Raw genomic sequence first — 26,419 nt, forward strand, 5'->3', positions numbered from 1 at the left:
ATGAATTAGAGATCAATTAGGCCAAGTTGATGACAGCAGCTGATTCTGTGGTTGTTTCAGTTCTAGTGTTGATCATAATGCAAGAAAAGAAAAAAAAAGGTGGGAATACCTGGCTTCTTCCTCTGCGTCTGTAGTTCCTTCGCACTATGTTCTTGTAATTTTCATTCTTTTTGGTCAGGTAGTAAAAGAGCACACACTCGGCTACCGTCTGAAACATGAAAGAAATGTTACTTTTCACTTCCTGTAAAGACATGATCAGCCCAAAACAAAGAACAAAAAAAATGACACCATTTCATACCTTTCTCTCCAGGAAAGACGCAATCAGACCAAAGTTTTTGGGATGCTGGATGAACCTTCGGGAGCAGAACAACACCAATTACACTTCTCAAAAATCACTGATATTTTGCAGAGGCCCAAATCAAGGTCACAAAAAAAAAAAAAAATCACACGGAAACAAAGGCATCTTTAAAATGAATCTCTCACTGTATTACCTTTGCCCGATCTTTTCAAAGTGCATGTATTTGTATTTCTATTCATTTGTTCTGGAGGACTGTAATCTAAAGATATCTTTGAACGCAGGTAAACCTTTGAAGTCTCCAGTATTGCTGTGCACTCGATAGGATTTGCAGCTCTAAGCGTCGTCTCTCAGTTCGCATGAAAGAGGAAGATTCACTTCCTCACCATAAACCGTGTGACCCTTCCCCTATTACATAAATTTCAAAGGGAGTAAAACACATACTTCATTTTGTTACTTAAAGGGAAACTGACAGACAATTTGTCAAGGAAAACTAGAAATGGAGTTGAAAGCTAATAAGGCATTTGATTAAAATTACTTCTACTGATGGGCATGGGCCGGTATGAGATTCTGATGGTATGATAACCTGAGGCAAAAATATCACGGTTTCATGGTATCATGATTACAGCTGTGTATTTTGAATGTCTGTATTTAAAAACAAGAAAAATAAAAAAAAACTTTTAAATAGTGTGAAATAGTGTGCTTCAGTGGGCACACTTGGGAATTATCTTAAAGGGGCACTAGGTAGCATTTTCACCTAAAATTATAGCCTTCAGGAGTTTAACAAAGGTTAAACAAGTCAATGGTAAGCGAATGAAGCCTGTCTCGCTCCCAACAGGGGTCTGTATGCTGAAAATCCCATATGTAACTTCGGCAGGAGCGACCCGCTTCTGAAGTGTTGTGATGCGCGAGAAGAGTCGTTTGTGTTTACGGCACTTAGCTAGGTACTGTATGCTAGCTGTAGTTGTAGGCTATGTGTTCGCTTGCGTTGAAGAGCCAACACCAAGCGTTTCCTATTCTGCCTTTCACAGACTGAATATGAAACGTTCGATGTTGGCACTTCCCATCTTTGTGAAATTTCTCCAAGCGTGATCTTGTTCATCTACCATAGTGACCTGCGTTTTAGATCGTGAAGAGACAGGTGATGACGGTGCTCTAATTCCTCCTGAGTTCGAGACGTAGCCTAGCTTCAGAAATACACGGACTGACCTGATTAGAATAAGAATAGCGTTTTGATCCGAACAAGAATTGTTATGTACAAATGAAAATTGATTAATTTGTGATTGTAATCGGAATAGTGTAGAGCTAGTCTGCGTTTATTGCGGCGTGTGTTGGTAGTGCCTGCGCGCATCTGTCTCAGATGTAACTTTTGTAAGTGTCTGCTAATACAAAGGAATCACTCCATGAATACACCATGATGAGGGAAGAATCCCATTCAAGATCAGCAACAGTCCATCCATACATCCATCATCTGCCGCTTGTCCGGGGATCGGGTCGCGGGGGCAGCAGCCTGAGCAGAGAAACCCAGACGTCCCGGTCCCCGGCCACTTCCTCCAGCAACAGTATTATAGCATATTATCTTGAGTTCTCTCTACAGAAAATCTCTGATTATAGTATCTTACGTGGGCAGTCTACACTTGTGAATCAGATGACCTAACTGCACTGACTAAATAACACAACGGCAGCATTCGCCACGATGTTTAGTTAGTGGGTGTGTACAGGTGGGCATTTTTACGACAGTGTAGAATTTCAGTTTGACCAATAGAGATCGCTATACTGCCGCTAAACTACCTTGTATCCCTTTAATACTTTCAGAATGCAATAATAATAATAATAATAATAATAATAATAATAATAATACATTGGTTTTATATAGCGCTTTTCATAATACTTAAAGCCACCTCCAGTGAATGAAACAACAGCAAATTCTTCAAAGTTCTGCCAATCTCCATCAGTGAGTTCTGGGAGTTGACGTGGGCACTATGCTGTTTCAGTGCAGTGTGGTACAGGTGCCTGTACCGCACTTCCTCGCTGAGTCTGGATTCGAATCGGTCCATCCTATTTGTCGTTTTCTGCGCATGCCAAGATACAAATTTTGACTGGTGCACGACTACGCGGCAACAATTTTTTTTAAATAAATTAAAAATTGTAATTTTTCTTTTAAAAATCAGACAGGGAAAAGTTCGGTGGGCTCGCTTCCTTCAGCCATCATTCAGCCTGCGGAGCTGCCTGCTTGTCACTCACAGCAAGCGGAGGTGCGCGGGGGGAGGGGCACTACGATGCTGCTGCACGCAGCATAAGGGACCTCCACTTTCTCTCTGATGAGACGTCACATAAAAAAAAAAATTTAAATAACAAAAAAAAAAAAAAAAAACGCTCATACCGCAGGGACGGTATGACCGAAAATTCTAGTGGTTTTGAAACCTTGACTTTTTAATACCGTTGAAACCGGTAACCAGCCTATGCCTAAATACTGATATCAGAAAAAGAAATGCCACTTTCCGTGGGGTTGTTTTCCTTACTTCTCTCTGAAAGTGTCCTTCTCCTGCTCGCTCCACATATTCATGACTTGCCGATCCTTGTACACCTTCATGGGGTCATCCATCAATCCATTCATGTTGATGAACTTGATGCGTTGCTGCTCGGCGTCAAACAGCATCGGAGGGATGACGGCCAGCTGTCGCATTTGCTTTTCTGTGTTCTGGTTAATACATATGCCAACAGATGAGACAGAGAAACCAACACCCACAGGTGAACGGACCGGGCTCCAGAGAAACGGTTTGTGATTACACAGATAAGCTCTGTCTGACAACTAATGCAGTAATAATTTATCTATAAGTGTAGAGGAGTTCAGAAAACAAAGAGTTTTGTGCGCTTTGTTGCCAAGGAAGACTGTGAATTGGTTCCAAGTCCAATGTGAACCCTTAAAAAAGGAAATGTTGCACACCATCTTCAGTTTACAACCTTTTGAAAGAAATCTTTCATCCTTTTTGTTCCCCCTAGACGCCATTAAAATTTTATGGTTGATACAAAAATTGTAAATCTATAGCCCATGCTGAAGTTCACCGTTCTCTGCTCTAACATTTAATATCCATCATGGATCAAGTACACAATTACACAAACAATTATTGTTGCACCAACAGTAAAAGATGTGTCGACTGTGCACATGATAAATGGAGGAAAAGAGAAAGACTGAAAAAAGGAAAAAAGGCAAGAAGCTTCTGAAAGTTTTGGAAGCACTCCAACTCAAAGCAGCTGTGTTTCAGGGGATGATATTTTGCTTTGTTTACTACAATCTGGGCAACAGGTTAAGGGTTATGTATACTTATGAAACAAGAGAAATCCAGAGCTCTAGGGCCCAGAGAGTGTTGTCAAAGAGCAAGTGGAGAGGCAAACCATCTTCAGCAGAGAGAGCTTACCTCGTGCTCCGATATTCCATCGATGATTTCGGACACTTCATGTTCACTGCGGGCTGCAGATGAGGCCAGTCCACCTCCTCGCTGGCCAACCCGGCTGCAAAGGGAAAAATATACCCCATAAACCCGTCACTCTCAACAACACACACATTGCAGTGATTGAGCTGCCTACATCGCACAATGAAAAGAACGGTCAATGACTGTTTACAGCAGCATCAACAAATGGAATGAATCAGTCTGCTGAGCGCCTGTTGTGAACGAGAAAGCAAAGCCATCACACCTCTGCATTCGCTCCTGCATCTCCCTTTGCTTGCGGATCTCCGGGAACTGTTTTTCGTAGTACTCCCGCACCTTGCTCTCCTTGGCTCTGCGCCGCGGGTTGTTTTCAATGCGCTCCACCTTCTTCTCCCAGGCCTCCATCAGCTGGTCATAGCGCTGGCAAAATTTCTGTTCCTGAAGGGGCACAGAGAGAAAGATCCACTTCAATGTCAGCACTGTGCCGTTTGGTCTCAACTTTCAACTGAAAATGCATTACTAATGGGACAACGGGCAGTTATTAAAGATATAAACATTTCTGCTTGAGCAAGTCAACCAGCAAACAGCTAAACAAAAATCCTGTCTAACTTTTGATCCCCATGGCGTGCGCGTGCACGTCCCTGAACGATCAGCAGGCACAAAGTGACGTGCTGCATGTCCTATGGACAGTCGAGCCTTGAACCACGACTCGTTGTGCACCATTTTCCTGCCTTCCTCACAGGCAGGCTGTAAAGCAGCCCATTAACACTGGTGGAGACATGACCCTCATTGGGCTCATAAACCACAAGTCGATGTCTTTCCATATGGAGCTACCTCCCCCCATTTAAAGAAGAGTGGACATTAACCCACCAAGTACTTACATACACTGATACAGGTACCGTCTTGCAGCTATTACTGACTGCATTACAAAAAAGCACAAAAGAGCTGTGGCACAGTTGCCCCCTTCAAAATGTACATACATATTCTCACAACATTTCTTCCTTGTGGATGCATGCAATTTTCAACATATATAAAAAATAATTAATTTGTGGGGATTGCCTTCTTTCCCTTGGGTCCAACATCAGAGCTCGCCTCACTGATCTTATAGTCATGTTCTTTGGCTCAGTCGGCGGCAGCCAAAGACACTAAATAATGCTGCAAATAGCTCATTGTAGCGTTTGGCTTAGATTGAATTCAATAAGCATCAAATTATTTGCTCAGATCTCAATTACAAGAAATGTTTTGTTTGTGTTTTAACCGCTATCGCTTCCCTTGAGCACAGTGCAAGCCTACAGACTGTGCCCAGAGCTCTTTTCCTTTTTAGTATGCTTAAAATGGCCCCTCACTTCAAGAAGCAGCTGGCCCAGTTTCACTCTAGTCATCTGTCATAGGCTGAGTCCCAGCAGACACTCACAAATGTAGTTTTCTACTTACCCACTGCTTTCGAGCATGATTTCTCCTTTTGAAGTACAAGATGAGCTTCTTCCTCATCGCCTGGTTTCTAAGAAGGTAAAAGTAAAAGGCAGGGATGGAGACAAAGGAGTGGAGGGATAAGAAAAGGATAAGATAACAATGCTTCAGACTTTCATGACATTGTAACATATCTGCGTACAGGCTGTTTTCCAGATTTACAGGTACACACTCCCTACCCTCAGCACTTTCCAGCCGACACTTCTTGATCTACTATATAAACAAACCCAGACACACACCACCACGTGCTCACATAAACACAATGCCTGTCCTTGAGTGTCGATGCTCGATAAACTCAATCTTGGTCCTGGGTGAAAAGGACAGCGAGGGAAGCCAAACTTATAAAACTTGTCTGTGCTGGGAACAGCCAGACACAGAGCTTCAAATAAAGGTCAGGGCCAGTAATCTCAACAGGCAGCCGCTCGGTTTGTCTCTTTCTGTGCTGCAAGGCAGAATTTTATTCCTGACACTTAATCTGTCAGTTGTAAGGTCACGTTCCCTGCTGTTTAATGTAATCTTACTCTACATTAGACACCTCAGCTGAGCTGCGTTTTCCCTCTGGACACAGGCGGGGAAATGAAGACTGTGAAGCTGGCGACAAGTGGTGGATTAGTCTTGTGAAAAAGATTTACGTAGATGCACAATGTCATAACCTGTTCTTACAGTAACACAATCAAGTTCAATCTATATAGCTAAAACTCTTACTTGTATAAACAATCTTATACGTATGCATGTTGACCCATGCTACTGAAGCAGGGAAGACAAATGATACCAAATCCTGCTGCACTGTGACTGTCCACATTTTGAGTTCTTAAGGGTGAGAACTAACTTAGTAATGCAAAAACAGGGCAGAGAGAGTAAGCTCTTTAAATACAGAGATGGTATTGTCCTCTGCACACCAGATGGCAAAAGAACAGATTAGCAGCTTGAAAGCTTACAAAAGGTTTCCTTTGTCCTGCTCTAAGCCTGGGCCATTTTTGAGATATCAGAGAACACTGTAATTTGGCATAATACTTCTAAAACATGTTGGCTGAAAGATTCCTCATAAGCATACGTTTGACAGACGTTCACGTGTGGTACAACTACACAAAGCAAAAGCTTGGGACTTCAAAGCTTGATTCTGCCTCATAGTATCTGCGCGAGCCAGAGATATTGGCCCATTTATCGTCAGCTGACCGTGTTTGCAGGAGATGAGCCGGGACGGGGACCGAGGGATCCACAGAGATACTGGTAGTCATCTATCCCAGCAGGGATAAACGCCAAAGTTATCCAACCAGTTAACCAAACAAAGAAGTCAATTGTGCTAGGTCATACTGACACACTGGTATTTAATGACAGACACGCACACAAACAGAGGGAGTGAGAGCAGTTTTCAGTTAATTGCTTTGAGAAAATAATGCTGATTAGACAGTGAGGGGATCAAAAGAAGTGAAGACAGCAGTGTGCGGCTAATAGGTCAGGCACATATTGTGGTATGCAACTGTGCCCCGACTATGGTGCCAATGGTGGAGGCAAACTATCACAAGCCCTCTACAGCCGTTTGATGTGTCTCTGTGAATTAAAGTCCCTAAAAATGGCAGATTCATAAGAACCTTGCTGATAGACGTGGCAGTCAGCTTTCTGCTCTCCTTATTGCAGATTTCCACTCACACCTGAAATGAACGTGATTAATTTATCATTCCCCCGAGGAAACCTTCATCTTGCTAAAATAAAAAGGGTATCCTGCTGTTAATATCTCATACTATCCGAGGTCAAATTTGAGTCCATTTTAACTGTCAAGAGAGGAAGTATTTTCCGTTGCTGTCCATGTTTCTGAAAACACCTCCGAGTATTTATGAACTGTGGCTCTGTATGTCAGCAAAGCATGTGCCAGTCCTGGCATCCATCTGGGATCTTGTCGCGGGGTTTAAAGAAAATTCTGGGATTACTGAGTGACTGTGCAATGACTGGCTACTGCTAAACAGCTTATATGTAGTAACATGAAAACATTCAAAGTAAAAAGCGCATGCAGCTGTCAGGTTTAGATTCACTGCTTCTTCCAGTCTCTGTTGGAGCATTCCTTTGACTGTGACCAGAAGACAAGTTATGCCATGTTTGCAAAAAGGAGAAGTCGTGCCAAACCTTATCAGATCTCTTAGACGTCATTGCAGACAACATACAGGAACTGCTAGCATTCATTTATTTCAAAATACCACAACTGAATTTTTAACGAGTTGAGCAGAGTTTTTCTTTTTTGGACATTTGGAGCATTTGAATTTGATGGCCTTCCCTTCTTATTTTCTACTCTTCTCAGGGCAGCTGGCTCTGTGCTCAGCACACATCGTCACATCAGACAACAGTCGCATGCAGACCGTTATCTTCCTTTGACTCTCATCTTAAAGGATTCTGACATGAGCGTTTTCTTTCAGCAGGAATTCATTAGAGATACCTTGCATGATGTTGTCACTTACGATCCGAGGCTGTCAGCTGTAAACACATGCACTTTTAACTTGGCTGCACTTGACTGCTGTGTGTTTTGTACCACTGCAGCAGTTCAGAGGCTGCTGGTCATGACATTTTAGGATATGGGTCAAAGTAGCAAAAATATTTGTTTCTTTGAAGTCACTGCAGACTTGAGCCATATTTTAAAAAGGGTATCAAGGCAACTAGCCTTTATATGCTTTGGAAGTTCCAGCCAAAACTGTAATCTTCATACACAAAGATTGAAAAACAGGTGTAGCCTTCCTTGGTACATATCTTATAGGGATTAACAATCAAGAGTCAAGTATAGCAACCTTGAATTTTTGTTGGTTTTACGAAGCAGTTTACGATGCGTTTCTCTCCAGCCATGCAATGCACAAGTATGTCAATGAGAGCAAATTAAGGTTCAGGTCCAGCCTGAGGCCAATCACTATGTTTTTTAATGGAAATTTTTTATTATTATACAGTCCCGCAGGGGAAAAAAAAAAAAAAAAAAAAAAAAAAAAAACAGAAAAACCAGGGGATGCGAACTGGCTTTGAAACGTTGTTGATTTGCCCTGAACCTTCAAGCTCTTTGTGCAAACACTCCTCAAAGTCTCAGTCCTTTAACAAGATAATTGGGATTTGGCCAGTGTCTCGCCCAAGGACACATTGACATGTGTCATTACAAAGTTCACAGGATGGCAGCTTGACATCCCGCCCCCGAAATGCCAGTCTTTGCTCATTGCCAACAGGGATCGAAAAAGAAGTGAAGAAAAAAATAAGAAAGTCTCTTACTGAAGCACTACAGGCATTAAGAGCTGCAACAGTCATTGAGAAACAGTCAAATATATAAAAAATAAATACCAAGATAAATACCAAGGAAATGGGATAACTTACACATACTTTATTATTTAAAAAGTAATAAATGACTGCAATTGCTGAGTGACAATGCAACCTGAACTGAATTTATTCTAATGAGGACATGTGTTACATGTGTTGCATATGTAGGGTCAGACTCACATTTTGATGTTCTCATGGTACTGTTTGGTGTCAGAAGGTTGGTTGTACAGAGGCTGGAAGAGCAGAAGGGAAAAAAACAAACAAAAAAAAAAAAACAGATGAAACAGACCGGAAATGTCTGATAAATGAAGGCTGTATGACAGAGTCCCCTAAAATACCATTCTGTCTCTCCAATACCCCTTTTGTCTTTCCTGATAAATGCATTGTCACCAAATAACAGGAGCGTTACAAAACTTTGATTAACAGGAGTCAGATAACCCGATCCAATGTAATCTACTCAGAAAGGCCTGCTGAGGAAGAGCAAAACCTGTTCTCTGTAGTATTCTGCATAGGCTGAACATATAATATGTTTAACGGATGCAAGTGTTTACATTGGCAAAGCAATATTTGAAAATGTACAGGTTGAGAAAAAAAGATCAAACACAACATAAAATCCAAGTATCCACTCACCAGTTCTACTCTGGGTCCCAGTCCTTCCAGTATCCTATGAGCCTCTTCAGCCTTTTTCTGGGGAGAGATGACACAGAAGTAGAAAATTAGCTGGCCGCCTGCACCTCTTCCATCACCACGGCAACGCAGTGAACATGCTCACTTGATCACCAAGGCTACACTGCTGCTTGCTGGATGGATGGAAGGCTGGATACATGGATGGATGGAGAGATGGAAGCACTGACTATTATTAGACCTTTTAAGTCAAGCTGGGCCAAAGCTCCTTGCCACAGCTTCCACTACTCTCTCACAGAGAGGAAAAATAAAAAATTACTCACCTCCCCTGAGCAGAGGGAGGTTAGAGAGAAAGAGCAGGCACACAGGAAAGCAAGTGGGAGTGGAGTGAAAAGTGAGTGGGAGCGAAAGAATGAAGACAAGAGGAGAGGTGGGTCTGTAGAGCTCAGGTGCTTATCATATAGGAGACATCTGATAAAAGACAGACCCCCCCCCCACACTCTACCCAGAACTATCAGGCTCTTAAAAAAAAAAAAAAAAAAAAACTTCTAGTAGGAAAAATAACACAAGAAAGGAAGGAGGTCGTTGTTTACAAAACACCTGCTGGTGTCTTTAGACGACTTCTACAACTTTGGACCGCCATACGTTTATATTTACGTGCAAGAAGTTTCCCTGACAACTCCTCTCAATGTGCTTCTTTCCTCATTCCGCTCTCTGCTCTCCCTCTGCTTCATCGATCAAGCAGACCCTCCTTGGTGACATACAACAAGCTCTGTTGCTTCCCATCTCAGTCCATTTCCCTCAGTAGCCAGTGAAACTGGCCCGGACTGCCACACTCAGCATGTAGCAGGAGCTGCATGGAGAGGTAAATGTGGTAGAAATTTGATTGCATGTGCGCGTCCCAGCCTTTATTCTTCACCATGCATTATGTGATGCTGCTTCCTTGTGTGTACCATGTCTTTGCCATAGAGAAAACAGAGGAGTGTTTGGGATCTACTCCTTAAATGTAAACATGAATCAACGCATTTCAAAATAAGACCTAAGAAGGGCTCATGCATACAAATGGGACACGCGTGAGGGAAGCTAAATGAGAACTTTCAAAAGCAGCCCTGTGTCATCATTAAGACAAAAGGAAGGACTGATGCTGCACATTTGCATATGCCATACATAGAATTTAAATACAAACACAGTTCCATGCTGCTTCCTCACCGGTGCCTGGTGTAACAGGCTGCAGAGCATTGCCTCAGAGAGTTCGCTCACTTCAGTAAGAGTTGAGCAGCAATTACTAAAAGCAGACTTTCATCCTCTGAGAGCAGGGAGCCTCAGGGATTTCTCTGCATTTCCTCACTGTGACACTTACAGCAAATTTAAAAGCATGACTGCACGATATTGACCTCCAAAAATCTTGCAATATGACTTGAAGTGAAATACTCCAAATTGTGCATTAAGAAATGAATGAAAGGTCATGCAAGAGGAAACTGCACAGGGAATATTTTTCCCTCTACAAAATGCCTACATAAATAAGAGAACATTAATATTTCAACAACTGCAGGAAGGCTGGCTCCATTATTCCCACCATGCCCCCCTGTGGCTGCACATTGATTAGCTACAGTGGCAGTGGCATTATGAGCTATGCACTAAGTAACTGTACTGTTGTTCACACCAATGGTAGCCAACGAGATATTTTCTCCAGCATGTCACGTGCATATTTTAACTTTTAACATGAGAATTCTCAAACCAACTCTAATTCCCCATAATTGGAATTCTGGCCAAAACAAAAGACCTGAAGATTTAGCATATCTCAAAAGAATTATGATAATGCAATCTCAGCGAGGCGGAGATGCCCTGTGCTCATGCCCATGATGGCTAAGTTCCAAATATGAGAAGAGTGAACATGAGTTGAGACATCCCTGGGGTTTGACAGTGGGCTGTCAGTCGAGATGTTGCTGTAACCCCGTCTGAAAAAGCTGGCAACACTGAGCCCAGAAGGGACAGATGACGCTATACAGACAAAAGGAGGCCGAACAAATTGCAGCCAGGTATGTACGCACACTGGCAACAATAGATCCATGTACTACACAATATACATTTTTCAATAAAGAAAGTGGAATTCTGGGTGAAATACTGTGTATCAGATGAATGGATGTCCACGATAAATAGCAAAAAAAAAGAAAAAAGTTATGGTCCCTAAATGTGAAACAGTGCGTGTGAAAATCAGTGATTGAGTTCAATAGCATTAAGTCAGCAGAGAGGCACAGTGAGGGTGGAGGGGCCGGCACTGGGCCAGAGTTCATCCCGTAAGTTGGAGGGAAGTGTTACAGAGGTTACAATACAGACATGAGTCACTCTTTAACTTGAGCCAAGTCCAACATCCTGCTGTTTCACAGAAGCAGTGTGATTAAGCTGTGCAAGATGACAGTGAAAGTCATGTGCCATGTGTTTTAACAAGGTTTCTGTAGGAGATTTGGTGGTTATCCAACAGTTCCTGTGCATATTACAGCAAAGTAAGATGTCCCAATTTGCCTGAATTGTAAGTTCTATGACAATCTCAGTGTATGCTTATTTTCGAGTGCTTGCATTGTACACGAGCTTCTCCATTTTATCCACTTTTTCTACTTGCTATACTATCATGTGCCTTGAATTTGTCAAATGAATCTGTAGAGCATTCAAAAGATTTTTTTCCCTGTGCAATTGGAAGTCTTTAAACATGCTTTCTTGTTCCCCTCAAGAAGCTTGAAACCCTATCAAGCTGGAATAAGGGATGTGATACAATTCCAATAAGAAGAGGACATGTACTTCTAACCACTAGGGGGACTGAGAGCACCGAGAATCACTCCTAACAAACTCCATAATGAACTTTATCTTCTGCACATATGTCTGCTGTGTGCAGGATTGGCTATGACCTCAGAGATGCTGTGTTATGTTTTCCTAAAGGGACGATCAACCTGCAATACTTTGAGAAAAGACAGATTTGTCAACGTGAAAGTGACTCACGTTCTCCTGTGTGCATTTTTCTACACGTGTGATTTCATCATGCCTGCTATGTTAACCTTTGGTTGCTGATTCTCTGAGGCAAGACTTCTGCTTTGCCTGACAGTGAGGTGCAGGAGTTTCAGGTATGGCATGAATATGTTTTGATGACCTTTCTTTTTTATTTACATGTATTAAATCAAACAGGAAAACTGAAAATGACAGACCTTAGAAAGAAAGACCCACCACAGACCGACACCCGTCTCTTCAGAGTCGCAGCTTATTTTTCTGTACTGTGCAAACTTATACCTATACAGTACTGGTCTCGATTTGTGGTACAATCACAGACTGGTGTGCACGTTTGTTACCTACACATCTAACATGTACGTGGTAGTGACTGTGGTTGTGAAACTAAATAAAAATGTCAGCGCATTGATTGGTGAAAAGGGTCTTCCACTGACCCTGTTCTCATCGTAGATGATCTGCACCAGGCTACGGTGCTTGGCCTCACTGGGTGGCGGTGAGATGGGCCTCTCTGGCTCGTGGGGCTTCGCAGCTTCCTCCTCCAGCTGTTGCTGTAATGTACACAGAAAAAAAAAAAAAAAAAAGGTTAACCCTCATCAAGCCTATTATGCCCCCTGATCTTCCAGAATAGACTCCTATGTTTCTGTTGTATGGTCAGACAGTGACCCTTCTCAGAGGTCACGGTTAAACGCTCCCTTTTTGGGCTGCTGTTGGTTCGCTTTGCTTATTCACGCTGCGAAAATAGAGGCAGCGTACCCCTATCTGCCTTCAAATAGAGCGTGCCACCAGTGCGGAATAAGAAACTTTACAAAAGCATGTGTGTCTCACACACGGCATTCGATTTGGCAGTGCGACTTGTTTGTTCAGAGGCACGGCAACTTTAATCTGCCAACCTGTCTCTATACATTAGAAACAGAATGACAAGGCATAATGAAGGTGCAACGACAAAGCCCATTAGAGGGCAGAGGGTGCAGGAAATAGAAGAAGCTAAATAGCTTATGGGGAGTAAATCTGTGCTCGTCTTTGATAGGCCTTTTAAAAAAGGAAAAAAAACAACTAGTGGAAGTGCAACCAAAAGCATTGGACATTACACCCAGGTACAGAAAAGCCTGTAACTGTAAGGAACAGTCAGTGCTCCTCCAATACTTTGACACTATTACTAAGAAGCATTTGAAAGAAGCTACTTACTTATAATGAGTCAAAATTCATTTAAATGTTTGAATTATTATTACACAGACTTCCATCTAAACTTGAGAACAATATAATTGAGCCTTCAGTATCTCTTGAGCAAAACGAGACTACAACCAAGCGCAAATCGCTGTTTTCATTTGGACCCTAGTAATGGATGTCCTTTATCTGAGTCTCGCCTCTTGACAACTATGGAAAAGAAAAAGAAAAGTTGGCAAAAATAATTGTTCAAGCGAACAAAGAAACCTTGATGCCTTCCAAGAAAGAACTGACATCATACTTTGGCTGATAATGTTTGGATACAATCTGTTGTGTAAGCTGTAAACTGAAGACAGAAGCAGAGTGTATTCAGCTGTCTGGAAGCTGAGGCCAAGTGTCGCCAAGTGGCGTGCAAACAGCTGATCAACATTTAAGTAAGTCCTCCACTCCTGCTCCTCTCATGACAGGGTTCTGGGGGGGTTGTCAGCAGCCTCGGGAGGATTTACATGAAGGCAGAGCAGGATGGATCATCTTGTGCCACGATAGCTCCGATAAGCATCTGTTCAGGCTAACACAGACATTCCCATGCATGCACCCCCACCCCACATCCATTTCCAAACCTACCTCGGAGTGAAATAAAATAAACCAGCCATCCTGAGTTTGGCTGACATGACGCACACAGGCTGAAACCTAAGCCCCAACCCCACTCATTCAATTACTCTGCCAGAACTCTTGAAATAATGTTTTATCATGCCACTTAATTAATCCAGATGTTTTAATGCTTGAAGAGAGCTGGACTGTTAAAATATCCATAAAACCACTGTGTATATTAAGGAAGGTTGAGGGGAGGGAGGGGTTGCTTGATTTTTACCTCAGAGCAGCAGAGCTCCAGCTCTCATCACTCAAAAGATTTGGGATCAGCAAGGCATTCAACAGCTGATGTTGAACTCAATCTATTCTATTAAACAGGCTTCTTGACTTTAGATGATTTACTGATCAAACCAGGAAGGTTTGAGTTAAAGCCTTCCCCCCTTTGAGCTGGCCTCACTGGGTATTTTTCCTACCAGCCCCATTATTTAGGCCTTTCTTGACCAAGTTGCTGGGTGACAAACTGAATCATTAGCCATGTCAAAAAGCCTCCACAACTGTAAGAGGCTTGTCAGATTTTGAGTGTTTTCTTAAGCGGTTACAGCAAAGAGGTGTCAGCAGCGCGATCATGTAGTCAGGGTTATATCATCAGTTTTACCAGCTGTGGCACAGATGACGGTGCTGCGACAGCACCTGTGATGCATAAAGCAACCAAAGGCTGCTTTTGCGTAATTTGTTTTTCTGCTTGGAATAAAACGGAATGTCGGTGTAACAGCGTGTATGACAAAGGAGGAGGCTTTGTCGATGAGAGCAGTATTGTCCATAAAGTTTCTTCACTGAACATCGTAAGCAGCCAACTGGGAGACAGTGTGGGAGCACTGGCAGGGATACAAGTGGTTTTGCAGTCCCAAAACCTCCACCATAATTTCATGCTCCCCCCAGGGAAGTGGTTATTTATAGCCTCATATTTTTAACCGACTGTTCTCCTAAATAAAAAGCCAAAGAGGAGAGGAAAGAAAGGGGGATGCAGATGCTAGAAGGCAAGTGTGCATCATTGCGGCACAGTGAGCAGCAAACAGCCTCAAGCTTCAATGCAGTGATAATAACACAGCAGCAGTCCGTTTAAGATTTTCTATTCCAATGCCAACGTGCAGCCTGGCAGGTAAAGTCACACTGGAATGACTGTACATTTCAAATAAACAAAACCTTACACAACATCACACATGAAAATTCAACAGGGGCGATGACACTGACAAAGACTTCAACAAGCATGATAAATAAAAACTTCACTTCAGCTTCATCACATTGTGTGAGAGATGCACATTAGTGGCATTTTCTACCTTTTTTTAAAATTTATTTTAACCAAGACTGAACAAAATGACAACACATTAAAAAAAAAAAAACTAAGCTGCGCGCCAGATCGAATTTATCAATTACAAATACATTAACTGCATAGAAAATGAGATTACTATGATTATGATCCAGGATAATATTTGTTCCAACCGTCACCGTCTGACCACAAACTGCATGAAAGTGTGAAGAAAAAAGGACCCGGCTCATCAATTGTTCTCCTTTTAGCACTTCAACATATCAATATTTTGTGACAGCGTTTGTCTCCGGTGTTTTAAACAAACCAGTTAAACATCATGTACAAACCTGTTTTTTGCGAAGCTTGCAGATCTGCTGCTCCACCATGGCGATTTCCCTGTCGACACGGTCCATGTTCTGGATCAGCTCTTCCTTAGAGAAGCGAGCGGGAACCAGATCCAAGTCAGGGTCCATGTGGACCGGGCTGACAGGGGAGATGGGCTCCAGCTTTCCCATGGCACTTCCACGGTCCTGCAGAAGACGCAGAAAAGGCACGGTTAGATGGAATATCTCAGCCATCCATAGTTTTTCTTTCATTTTTAAACACAACAGGTTAATTAAACTTGAACTCGGGGATGAGCAACTGAGGACGAATGGGGATATTTCAAAAAGAGTTCTTGTGTTTGTAAAATGTTTGGATAAAACTGAAAACAAGCTGCAAGTCCAAGGCTGTGATATTACACACAACAATAAGTAATCTTTTGAAACATGATCTTTATAGCAATTTATTTTGAACATTCCATTTCTTATTTCTTTCATGAAAGCATATATGTCTTACTGGGATTACAATGTCTATAGTTTACTCTGCAAGATCTCTTTCAACACCCTTTATGTCCCATTTCAGAGGGTAAAGTGCCAGTAATTAGCTCCTCTGGGTATTGACTGCCAGTGCAATGTGCAACATCTGACTGACTGAGGACACAGCCTCCTTCGCCTGGTCTGCACTCAGCAGTGCTGGTCGCTGGCTCTGCTCAACAAACCGCTCCTGTTTTTGTTTTTTTTAGAATGTAGGGGGATATCTGACATGAATTATACATCTAAAATCAAATTTAGGAGCAAATTATTAAGCATGTCTTCCGGCAGTGGAGCCAACGACACACAGGGCAACTCATTAACTGAGCTCCCTCGCTGACATGGAGAACACACCGGCCTTCCACGTACAGTACGGCGACACGAACAAGTGGTGGGTAGTGACCAGTTACAATTGAATTTACTTCATTAAGCAATGTACCTTTGAGAAAATCCTACTTGCTGAAATAGTTTCACTTCTCGACATTACGGGCCATTAGGGGTGTGGAAACTCCTTGATTGTAAGATATGGTTTACCCCCCCGACTTAAGCCGTTTTTCCACCAACCTGCCATCACATTTTAAAGCAAAAAAGTCGACCATTTGTTGCATTTCTACAGTAAACATATTTAGGGTTTTTGTATCGATGTCGCATGACATCATGATAACATGGGCAAGCTGCAGCTAGCTGAATGAGCAGGGAGCTAGACAACAGCTGACAAGCAAACAGAGGAACATTGAAGGCAATTGCTTCTTTTAACCTAATAATTATAAGTACATGCAACAAACTGTTGGCAAAGATCCAACACCTCTCCCACCCCACAATTAAGCAATCAAAATTTGGCTGGCTGAGATTTTTTATTGTCAGCTAAAGATTTGTCGACTGCAACGGGGCAGCCCTTATAAGATACAGTACGCCTCGAAACAGACGTCAGGGACAGAATCCACTCGAGTTTCCAACCACCGTGAAATTATAGTCTTTAGTCGTTAACTGGCGATTTTTCAGCCCCTGCTGAGCAATAAAGTTGGCCGGTTACATCAACGCCTTACGTTCAACAGCAAAATTGATGTCAATAAACGCTGCGGACCCAGTCTTTGGTGTCATTGAGGCCATTCGTGCCCCGCACGAGTGCCACATTACACAAAAATAAAAGGTCAGCGGGGGAGAGTGTGCTGGCAGGTGAGTCTCTACAGGCACCCTTTAAAATCAAGGAAGGTACAAATACTGCAAATGCTAACAAAAGTAAATCAAAGAAGATGAAACCATGTAGCTATTTTTGTTTATGCACTGCCGTATGACTTTAAGTGCTATTCCAGAGGTGTTGTGTTCACAGTACCAACACCTATTGTTCATGATGAAGACTAAAAGTGCTGAGATCAAAACAACCAATCGATCCCCCATACAGCCTGTGTGTCACACACAGGATACCAAAGAGGAACAAAATGCACATCGGCCCCATCTTCCATGTGCTGCAACAGGCACCAAAAAGATAATAAAATAGTCATCTGAGACCCATCGAATCCTGAACAGGTCTATCATAACCAAATTTAGTTGAGAGGCCGGCAAAAATTTCATTTCATGCATTCATGAACTTTCCCCTGTCAAAGCTGGTCTGCCATCCCCACCTGTAGCTGAATAATGGCCGTCACTGTCAGATCACTTAAATACCAATATCACCAGCCAAGCACAGAGTTTGAACATCAGTACATCAAAGAATCATTAGAGACTGAACTCACAGAGTAAAAGCATCTTTTCCAATTATTCGTCTGGCTTTCTGTCATAATGTAAATATGGCTGCCAACAGTGTGCCTCTTTGGAACTATATATAACTTCTCTTCTTCATTTATGTAACCTAATGAAGAAAGAAGTAGAAAGCAAATCATCCAACTTGAAAAATAGTACCATTTGTCTGGGAACGTAATGGGCTGCACAATATATCAAAAATTTATTTTCATCGCAATGTGTGAAATATCAACATGTGCAACAACTTCTTGGAATAAATGACAGGCTAGAGACCTTGTTCACAGTAGACATTTTGACTTGAAGTGGTAGAACCAGTGCAGGTGCAGCAGTCAGGGCTGTGTTTCACTTTGAGGAAATTCTCCTTTTGTGTGTTGGTGTCTGAGCCTGTTTTTCTATTCTATATTTAGGGCAATTACCCAGTAAGATCAGAAAAAAAGTTGAAATGACGAGATGAAACAAGATGTCCGTGTAGATTCTGAGTCATCCAGGTCACGGTAATCCTAAAAGCTTGAATAAAGGCGACTGGACTTCTTGAATCCTCTCATCCAAAAGGCTTCTTCAGTTCTTAATTGGTTGGCGGGGGAATATCGGCTTGTAAGTAGAGAGGGGCCACTGACACTTGGCAAGTCATCACAGTCACATGTGTCACTGAACCACCGGATCAATGTGCGGGTTGTTCAGGTCATTCTCACCTACAAGTTGTTTACCCATTTGAAAGGACATGCTTTGGTCACAGGATCCAAGGTGTGAATGGTTGTGAGACAGTTTGTCTAATAATGGGTACGTAAGGACACAGAAAAATGCTAACACTTTACATTATTATATCCGATTTGATGAGAGGGTGAAAAGTTCACAAATGGATTGTAAATACTCTTGAATGTTTATTTCTGTATATATAAAGAGGGTCAAGTTTTATATAATGAAAGAATATCTTTCAATTATGGAGATGGGAGAAAAGGACAGCAATTTTTATTATATATTTTGGTAGGTAACTGTACCTGTTATCCAAGTATTTGTCTTTATAAATAATCAAAAATATAAAAAAAATTAGACCCATCTGGAGCGCCGTGTTGGCCAGTGTCTGTGGAAGCAGAGCATACAGACCGCAGACGATCCACTTTTCACTGATTCTAAAAAGTGTTAGAAATGATCGACACTTTCAAATTCCTCGCGTTGTCCAACAAAACTCCACGTGATAAAGTTTACCGTTTTAAATTTAGATGAGAAAAACAATTCCCAACTGAAATAAAAATTTGAACTTTAGGGTAAGAAAATACTTAAGATAAGCTGCCAAAAAAACGTTTATTAATGAATTCAACTAAATGACTCCAGCAAAGGCCGAGGCAGAATTCCTCTCCTCCTGATCCTGCACAATTGTAGGTTTTCCTATTTTCGGTATGTATGTGACTGTTCTAGAGCTAATCCTCCATAAATAAAGCTGTGTGTGTGCGTGTGTGAAAGAGAGATGGATCCAGCTTGGGTTTTGTTCTGCGTTATTTTTAAACGTCTAAAATGAGGGTTATATAAGTGGGCTAATCTGCACTAGGTAGGCAGCATTACAGCACTGTAGACCTGCTGTTATTGAAAATGTCAGTGCTTTAGGATGGGGAGAAGCCATCCTCGAACACATCCCAGGCTGCCAGCGTGTAACAAAAAAAAAAAAAAAAAAAAAAAAAAAAAAAAAAAAGGCTACACTAAAATATCAAACCCAATAAACTATTTGAAAAGGTCGGCTTAAGACAACACTCCTGTGCGTGAATCATATAAATGTGTTTAGAGCTCAGAAAGGTTTCATTTTTGTGTGCGTAACAATTATGCTCAACCACTCGAGTGAAAGGCGTTTAGAACCGTTTTAACAGGGAGGGAATTAATAGTATGACAAAATAAGGAAGTACTGTCCCCCCACGTTCTCCAGAAATCAAGTTTTCGTCCTGATCCTGTTTTCTACGCATCCTCTTATCTTGTCAACAGTATGGCAGCATATCAAAATGACTTCACCTGTGAAACTGTGTGAGCAGGGAACAGTCAACCTCTGATCCTGTGCAGCTAACGGCTTATTTGCCCTGACAACTCCGATTCCCTGTATCGCTTGCTGTCTCACAGCATTCCACAGAGCCATTAAAAAAATTATTTAAAAAAAAAAAAAAAAAAAAAACTCACGCTTTCCATCTTTATGCCAATGTGGACATGGGAACTCAATGCTTCCCCTGATCTGGACATCAAGTTCATGCTTAAGCTGAATACACAAAAAAAGCAGGTGACTGCAGAACGATATTCAAATACGAATTTCTAAATGGAATAAGAATCTTTTAAAGCAAGAAATGGGCATTGGAGCTGTAGGAGAGGCCTTTCAGTGAACCTGAAATGTCACTTTCCCTGCCAACTCATCTGTTTTGAGCCACCTCTGATGAACTGTCTTGGAATTTTTTATGAAACTGCAGGTCTCTGATAAATAATAAAGCTGTTGACACTGTTGGCATTACAGCTCCTGTCTCATGCACACTACAACCATGGAGCACATTTTTAGTTTCCGAGACTGTTATTCGTGGTTTACACGTTTAACTTCAGAAACTGTGTGCTAAGATCGGAGCATTGCTTCGAATCTGTGACAGAAAGGCTCCCAAGATGGAAAGATGGAGAACTCTATGCTAACCATGCTCCTCAACCAACGCTTTGTGTAGACGAGGTTTGAAGGGATATTTCTGTTTATCTTAAGTGGGGTTGAGATAAGGACTTATGAGAGATCAGTGCCTTAGCTGCAGTCAGAGCGCGGTTGGAGAGACAGGGAGGAAAGCCAATTTAAGAGCTCTTCAGAATGGGGGTCACGGTGAATTTTCACCATAATCAAACAACGCAGTTCAACTGAATGCCGTTAGTGAGTATTCACACCACATCACTTTTGCATCAGTCATTTACTTTGTCACGATTACTTAAGGCAAAGGACATCCACGCTGCTAGTCCAAAGTCCACTGGTCTAATCCCAAAATAGTAAATACAAACCATTGCAAAAGTAATGGCCCACAGTTAGCTTTCAACACATCAACACCACCCGTCAGTACAGGCTGGGGGTATTTCAGTAAAAGTCCAACTGAAGTCCTAACAGGAACTAACCGCCATCCATCTTTTTACTACAACCACTCAAGGAAGGAATTTCATCAGACAGCCACAGGTTAAAAAAAAAAAAGAAAACTCTTCACATTACTTCCATCTCTGGGAATATCTGAGATATCGTATCTGGGAAGACACGGGTAATGCGGGTTTGTGACTTTCTGGCTCAAACCAGAAACAGCAGGTGAGTCGCTTCCTCTCAATCTTTGCCACCTCAGAGACAATTCGCAAAAGTGTTTCTATAACCCCAAGTTCTCTGAACCAAGCAAAAACGATTTCAAGCGAAGCGCATCAAATGTCTTCAGTAAATAATGGTAGTTTCCAGGTTTTCTTCCATTTCCATTGAGATGTTGAAAAACAGCAATGGAAACCCAGTTACCGACTGCTAACCAGTTAAGTTAGTTAACCAATTCGCTATGACTCAGCAGAGATTCTTTGAATTGGAGGAGATAGTGGTAACAAATCACAGCACAGTGGAGTAAATACTTTAACCTTTCAGCCATTTAAAAGTTAAAGTGCGAGTTCAATGTTATTACAAGATCAAACTTTACATTAGAGTTTAAAGATTTGATCAAAAATAATAAAACTTGAGTCAAAATTTAATGATGATTTTATCTTTTATTTATGTCGGTTTGAAACTTTTGTTTCACATAGTTTAAACAGAATTATTCACCTAAACTTGAAATGTATCCATTTCCAATTTGCCACCCAACTTTTCCAGAAAAAATAAATAAATAAATCAAATGGCATGAAATAAAAAAACAAAAACAAATCAACTCTTTGGACAGTCTGTTACCCCATCCAAATGAGCCAAAACACAAGCATTAGCTTTGTCAGATACTACTGACTTACTCCACATTTTCCTGTCAGTCCTTGGTCTCCAAGTTCTCCATTTCCCTTTTCCCACTCATCTTTGCCCCTCTCCACCTGCCCTTTGCCTCATTTTCAGTTGCTATCCCACCATCATACAGTGTTCTTGTTCCACCGAGTGATTGCATGGGACTTCACTTATGTAATGGGTCTGCAGCTCCTGCTGCTTTCAGGGGAAGCACTGACATTCCTGAATATCTTCCCAGATAGGTTCATTTTTCTTTTTTCCTTTCTTCCCATCTCTGCACCCTCTGTTATTAGTGTATCTATTATTTATCATTCTTTGGCCGTCTGCCTCCCCTGGCAGTATGAGCAACTCCAATGTCAAAAACGCCACCCAATCAGAAGCTCGGCACTTCAAGCAAGTCCTTTTGATGTGCAGTTCACAGTTTCACCCTCAGTCTTTTGAAATCTAGGTCAGCTCTATTATTTATTAATTGTGGTTTCACAACTCCTTTAGTCTTCCCACTGCTGCTCACAGAGACTCAGCTTAGCTTCATTGAAGAAGCTCTTGCTCTGCTGTGTCTAATAACATCCTTTGGGTGTCTTAGACTCGAAGGAAAAACCAAATAATAAAAATCTTGTAGAAATTAATGCAATACATTTCAGGGGAATAAAATGTCCCAGGATCCCCTGTTTATATTTTGTATTGTACACTACTTTTGCTTTGCTATTTGACTGGCAGGAAAGCTCAGTGATGACTTTATCTGTTAGGTTGGCAATCATTGTACAGTAACACTTGGCAAACTGTAAAAAAATAAATAAATAACTACAGATATGATGTAAGGCACTTTATAGAGACGACTGACCTTTGTCATATCCTCAGCTCCTCCCAGAGACAGTGACTGCCGGTGGGATGAGGCCCTCACCAGAGACTCTGGGCCCAGGTCTAAACGAGGGCGTTTGATCTCTGCATAGTCCACATCTGACTGGCCAGAGGGCTCTGGTAGGTAGATGTGCTCAAAGCGGATGTGCTGCTCTTGTCCTCTGAAAAGGAAAGACATACAGTTGTAGACAAAGTAAAGAAATCTACTGAAAAACTTAAGATGTAGCATTAAAAGAGAGCACTTTCTTACAAATTGATGGTTACAGTTTCTGATTAACAGTGAATGAAAGTGCTGCATTTTCCTCGTTATATGCTGGCTATCTGAAATCTGCTAATGAAATGCACCATACCCTGAGCTGTATTTGAACAGAAATACTAACAAAGCAAAACGTGGCAGTATTAGTGGGCTCAATATCAGGTCTGGTGTGTTAACGTATTAAAGTCAGCAGAAATACACATACTGAAGGAGCCAACATTGATTAGGTCGCTACAATGGCATATGGCAAAGCCCAGGATATATACTGAACAGACATTTCTCGTAGTCAGCTTGTTTGATGTGGAAAAAATAAAAATAAAAAGATCTGAATGACTTGGCAAGGACCACACTGCTACGACCAGAAAAGACTAAATAAGACTGGTCGGATGCTGACAGCCGGTAGGGGTGTGTGCCAACTGACAGTGACTCCAACTTGAAACTTACAGGATCCACAAATTCCTCCAAGTTGGCCCAGTACAGAGTCAGCTTTCTTTAGTTTCCTCACTTTCTTTGAGCCACTGGCTCTGAGGCTGCTGACCCATCAGCAGGCTGCAAATGAAACCATGCTCTCCACCACAGGCTTATGCATCTTAGATATGCATCTCAGTGTTTCCCGCAGGAAATTGCTTAGTCAAGGTGGTGAGTCGTCGGCCGGGACCAGGGGTTTTGCGCGGATAGCGTTCCGTCGGGTGTCGTGGGGGGGGGGTGTACTTGGAATGGGAGGGGGGCTGTTAGAGCAATAAAGAAGCTGTTTAAGAACTGTAACACTTTTTTATTTACATTATTAACTATTTACATTAACAACCAGTAGGTGTCGCAATTCAATGTTATCAATGCTGTCTTTTAATGTCTGAGCCTGGCAAAGCATTATTACTTCGGTTTAAAAAAAAAAAAAAATTTTTTTTTTTTTTTTTTGGGAACATTGGCAAGGCGGCAGTGCGAGTTTGCTAAGGCGGCCGCCTTAATTATAATGCGCTGCGGGAAACACTGCATCTTACTACAAACGTTAAAGTCAGCTCTGTTCCTTCGTGCAGACACCCTGTGTTTCATTTTCAGGTCAGTCTGTTGTCCAGGAGAAAAAACACACAGGGATCTGTTGTCCCACGTCCCAAACCCCCCCACTTATTCTTTCAGGATGATCAGGCTTATTCCTACCTTTCCTGGGGGGTATTCCTAGAAAGTAGCTAAAGAAAGCCAGGCTATAGCCGGAAAGCGTCGCTTGAACTAGCGCCATCTCCCATTTAAGCCTCAAGTCGTTCCTCGAAGACATTTTAGCTGCATCTCGGTGAGGCTAATCCAAGCGAGGCTTACATAGCCTAGCTTAGTGCGAGTGCACGAGGAACGTAAAAAGCCCTGACGAGTGGATGGTGGAAAAACGGAGATCTGTGTGAAAATGAGAGCGAGACAAGAGCTGTTATCTTTTCGGCAGCTGAACAAATAATGCTGATGGAGCTGTATGAGGATTTTAAAAGTGTCATCACCAGAAATGGTAATACAGCTGTGATCAATAAAGCGAAGAAACGTCATGGCAAACAACTGCAGACAGACTAAATGCGTAAGTTCTGAAAGTTTCATACCATTGACATTCATTTTACTCTCCTCATGTATTTATGCTCTCCTCTTTGTGTTATAATTTGTTTACATAAAGCATGCTGAATTGTCTCTGTATGTGATGTACAGCACAAATATACTGGCCCTGCTCACTTTATTAATAACCCAATAATCGACACGCATCATCATACTTTGTGACTATATTATCCCGTGTGTGTGACCCAGATATTATTTTTTCACTGTTACATCTCAACAGGATCAATCTTAACAGCTAAAAGCGTACCTGTCAGCAGGTGAAGGTAAAGTACAGGAAAATATTTCAGAGTGGTAAGTAGCCTTTGAGAAATGTGTTTGTCCAATAAATAGAGCACCAAACTAGATACAAGAAAATAAAAAAGATGAAGCTAGAGATTATGAAACTGGAGATGGATGTTAGTATAAATTCAGATAAAGGAGAATTTCGTGTTGTGAACTGTATTTAATTCTGTCTTCTCTCCACAGCTTGAGAAACATGTAATAATAATTAAACAATTCAACACAACTTGAACTCAAACTTGTCATTATTGTACCGTTCATGCAAAGTGTTAGAAATGTGTTTTTTACATTTATATTCACAGTGGGGTGCCATGACCTAAACGTGTGGAAAGTTATAAATCATCTCTGTCCATTTAGCCTTCTTACACTTGCTCTGACTTAAACTGCTACTGTGTCAATGCTAAATTATGAAAAGAAGTTCTAACTCAAAGGTCACAACAATAAGGATCAAAGGAAATATGTGTCCCTGTATAGATCCCTCACTGTGTCAGGAGAAACTGAGTCCTTTCAGGCACTGGAACTCAACGAAGAAAAGACTTGAGCCTGAAAAGTTGTCCACAAGACAAAATGTATAAAATATGAAGTATACTATTAATTTAAGATGGCTCTGTCAGAAGTCAGCCATGGTGCCTGAGAAGTTTAAGCAATGAACCTGTATTTAATTTGGCCAAAGGTCATTTCTATCCGTGCCCTTGTTTTAGCATGTGCATGTGCATGCCCTTGTTCCTGGATCAGGATATGGCGTGAGGAGGTACGGCCAACATGCATAGCCTCTGTCCCCAAGCAGGACACCATTGAACTCTCCTGCAGAATAAGAGAAATGTTGGATGGATATACATGTGTCAAGACTTGGCAATTTGATGCAATATGTACCTTATATGGCTATCTATAATAAAGTATGACGAGCACTTTCAATTCCTTAAGATGACCTCTACACCTGACCTCTCATTACATTACTAAAATTCTGCCTATGCTACACCTTACTTCAAAAGTACACTCCTTCGGGTAAGTAAAATTCTTGCGCCTTGTGCAAACCTCTATGCCAGTGAGGATGCTCGGAAGATCCTAGAATCATGAACTGATCCCGGCCATTTAGCCTCAATGTTGGAAATGAAATGACCTCCATCACAGATCATCTGTATGGTCGGAGGATAGGAGTCAATGATGAGGTTTCACAGGGCATAAATGTAACATTGCTCAGCATTACTCAAAGGGGGTTGATGTGGTATTTTTCAAAATGAGAAATCCAGTTCAGAGTCAATGGACAATTATCCCCAAGTGTACCTGTACATTTAGGATATGGAAAAATGTTCGGTTTACATAGTCAGCCTCCACGGGTCCAGCAGGGGCCTGGACAATGTGACAATGTTTAAATCCAGACTGAAAACAGTTCTATTTATATGACACCTGAAAGTATTTTATCTGCACTCTTCACTTTTAAATTAATTAATTAATGATTTTTTTGTTTTTTGGAATGATTTTATTGCCTTCTTGTGATTTTATGTAGCTGTAAAGCACTTTGAATTGCCTTGTATACGAATTGTGCTCTACAAATTGCCTTGGATGCGTACATGGGCACAGTGTAGTGCACCGATAACATTAGGGAAGCCTGAGGGAGATGATGAACTTAATGCAAATACTTAATTCAGTAGGTTGTTTTACATTATCGGCTACTGTAAATGTGGAGCAGCAGCCTGAAAGGACAGAGGTCTTTTTTTTTTGAGTTGCAGCTAAGCTAAGCT

At 41.6% G+C, this 26,419-nt stretch overlaps 1 protein-coding gene across 6 annotated transcripts in view; it reads right to left on the reverse strand.

Moving 5' to 3' along the window:
- Positions 1-26,419, reverse strand: part of ncor2 (nuclear receptor corepressor 2) — a 98,770-nt gene that overhangs the window by 42,087 nt on the left and 30,264 nt on the right. For 5 of the 6 annotated variants that reach the window (XM_075468456.1, XM_075468454.1, XM_075468457.1 and 2 more), the window contains exons 4-14: positions 22,539-22,716; positions 15,508-15,690; positions 12,534-12,647; positions 9,109-9,165; positions 8,659-8,711; positions 5,161-5,227; positions 3,992-4,164; positions 3,715-3,808; positions 2,818-2,996; positions 299-353; positions 110-208 (exon numbers count right to left, since the gene is read on the reverse strand). In XM_075468456.1, coding sequence (XP_075324571.1) covers positions 110-208; positions 299-353; positions 2,818-2,996; positions 3,715-3,808; positions 3,992-4,164; positions 5,161-5,227; positions 8,659-8,711; positions 9,109-9,165; positions 12,534-12,647; positions 15,508-15,690; positions 22,539-22,716 — 1,252 coding nt within the window. Of the gene's footprint in view, positions 1-109; positions 209-298; positions 354-491; positions 637-2,817; positions 2,997-3,714; positions 3,809-3,991; positions 4,165-5,160; positions 5,228-8,658; positions 8,712-9,108; positions 9,166-12,533; positions 12,648-15,507; positions 15,691-22,538; positions 22,717-26,419 lie in introns of those variants that run through there. The other variant, XM_075468458.1, reaches the window with a different exon arrangement.

The sequence above is a fragment of the Odontesthes bonariensis genome, chromosome 6, assembly GCF_027942865.1.
Source record: "Odontesthes bonariensis isolate fOdoBon6 chromosome 6, fOdoBon6.hap1, whole genome shotgun sequence".
Taxonomy (NCBI): domain Eukaryota; kingdom Metazoa; phylum Chordata; class Actinopteri; order Atheriniformes; family Atherinopsidae; genus Odontesthes; species Odontesthes bonariensis.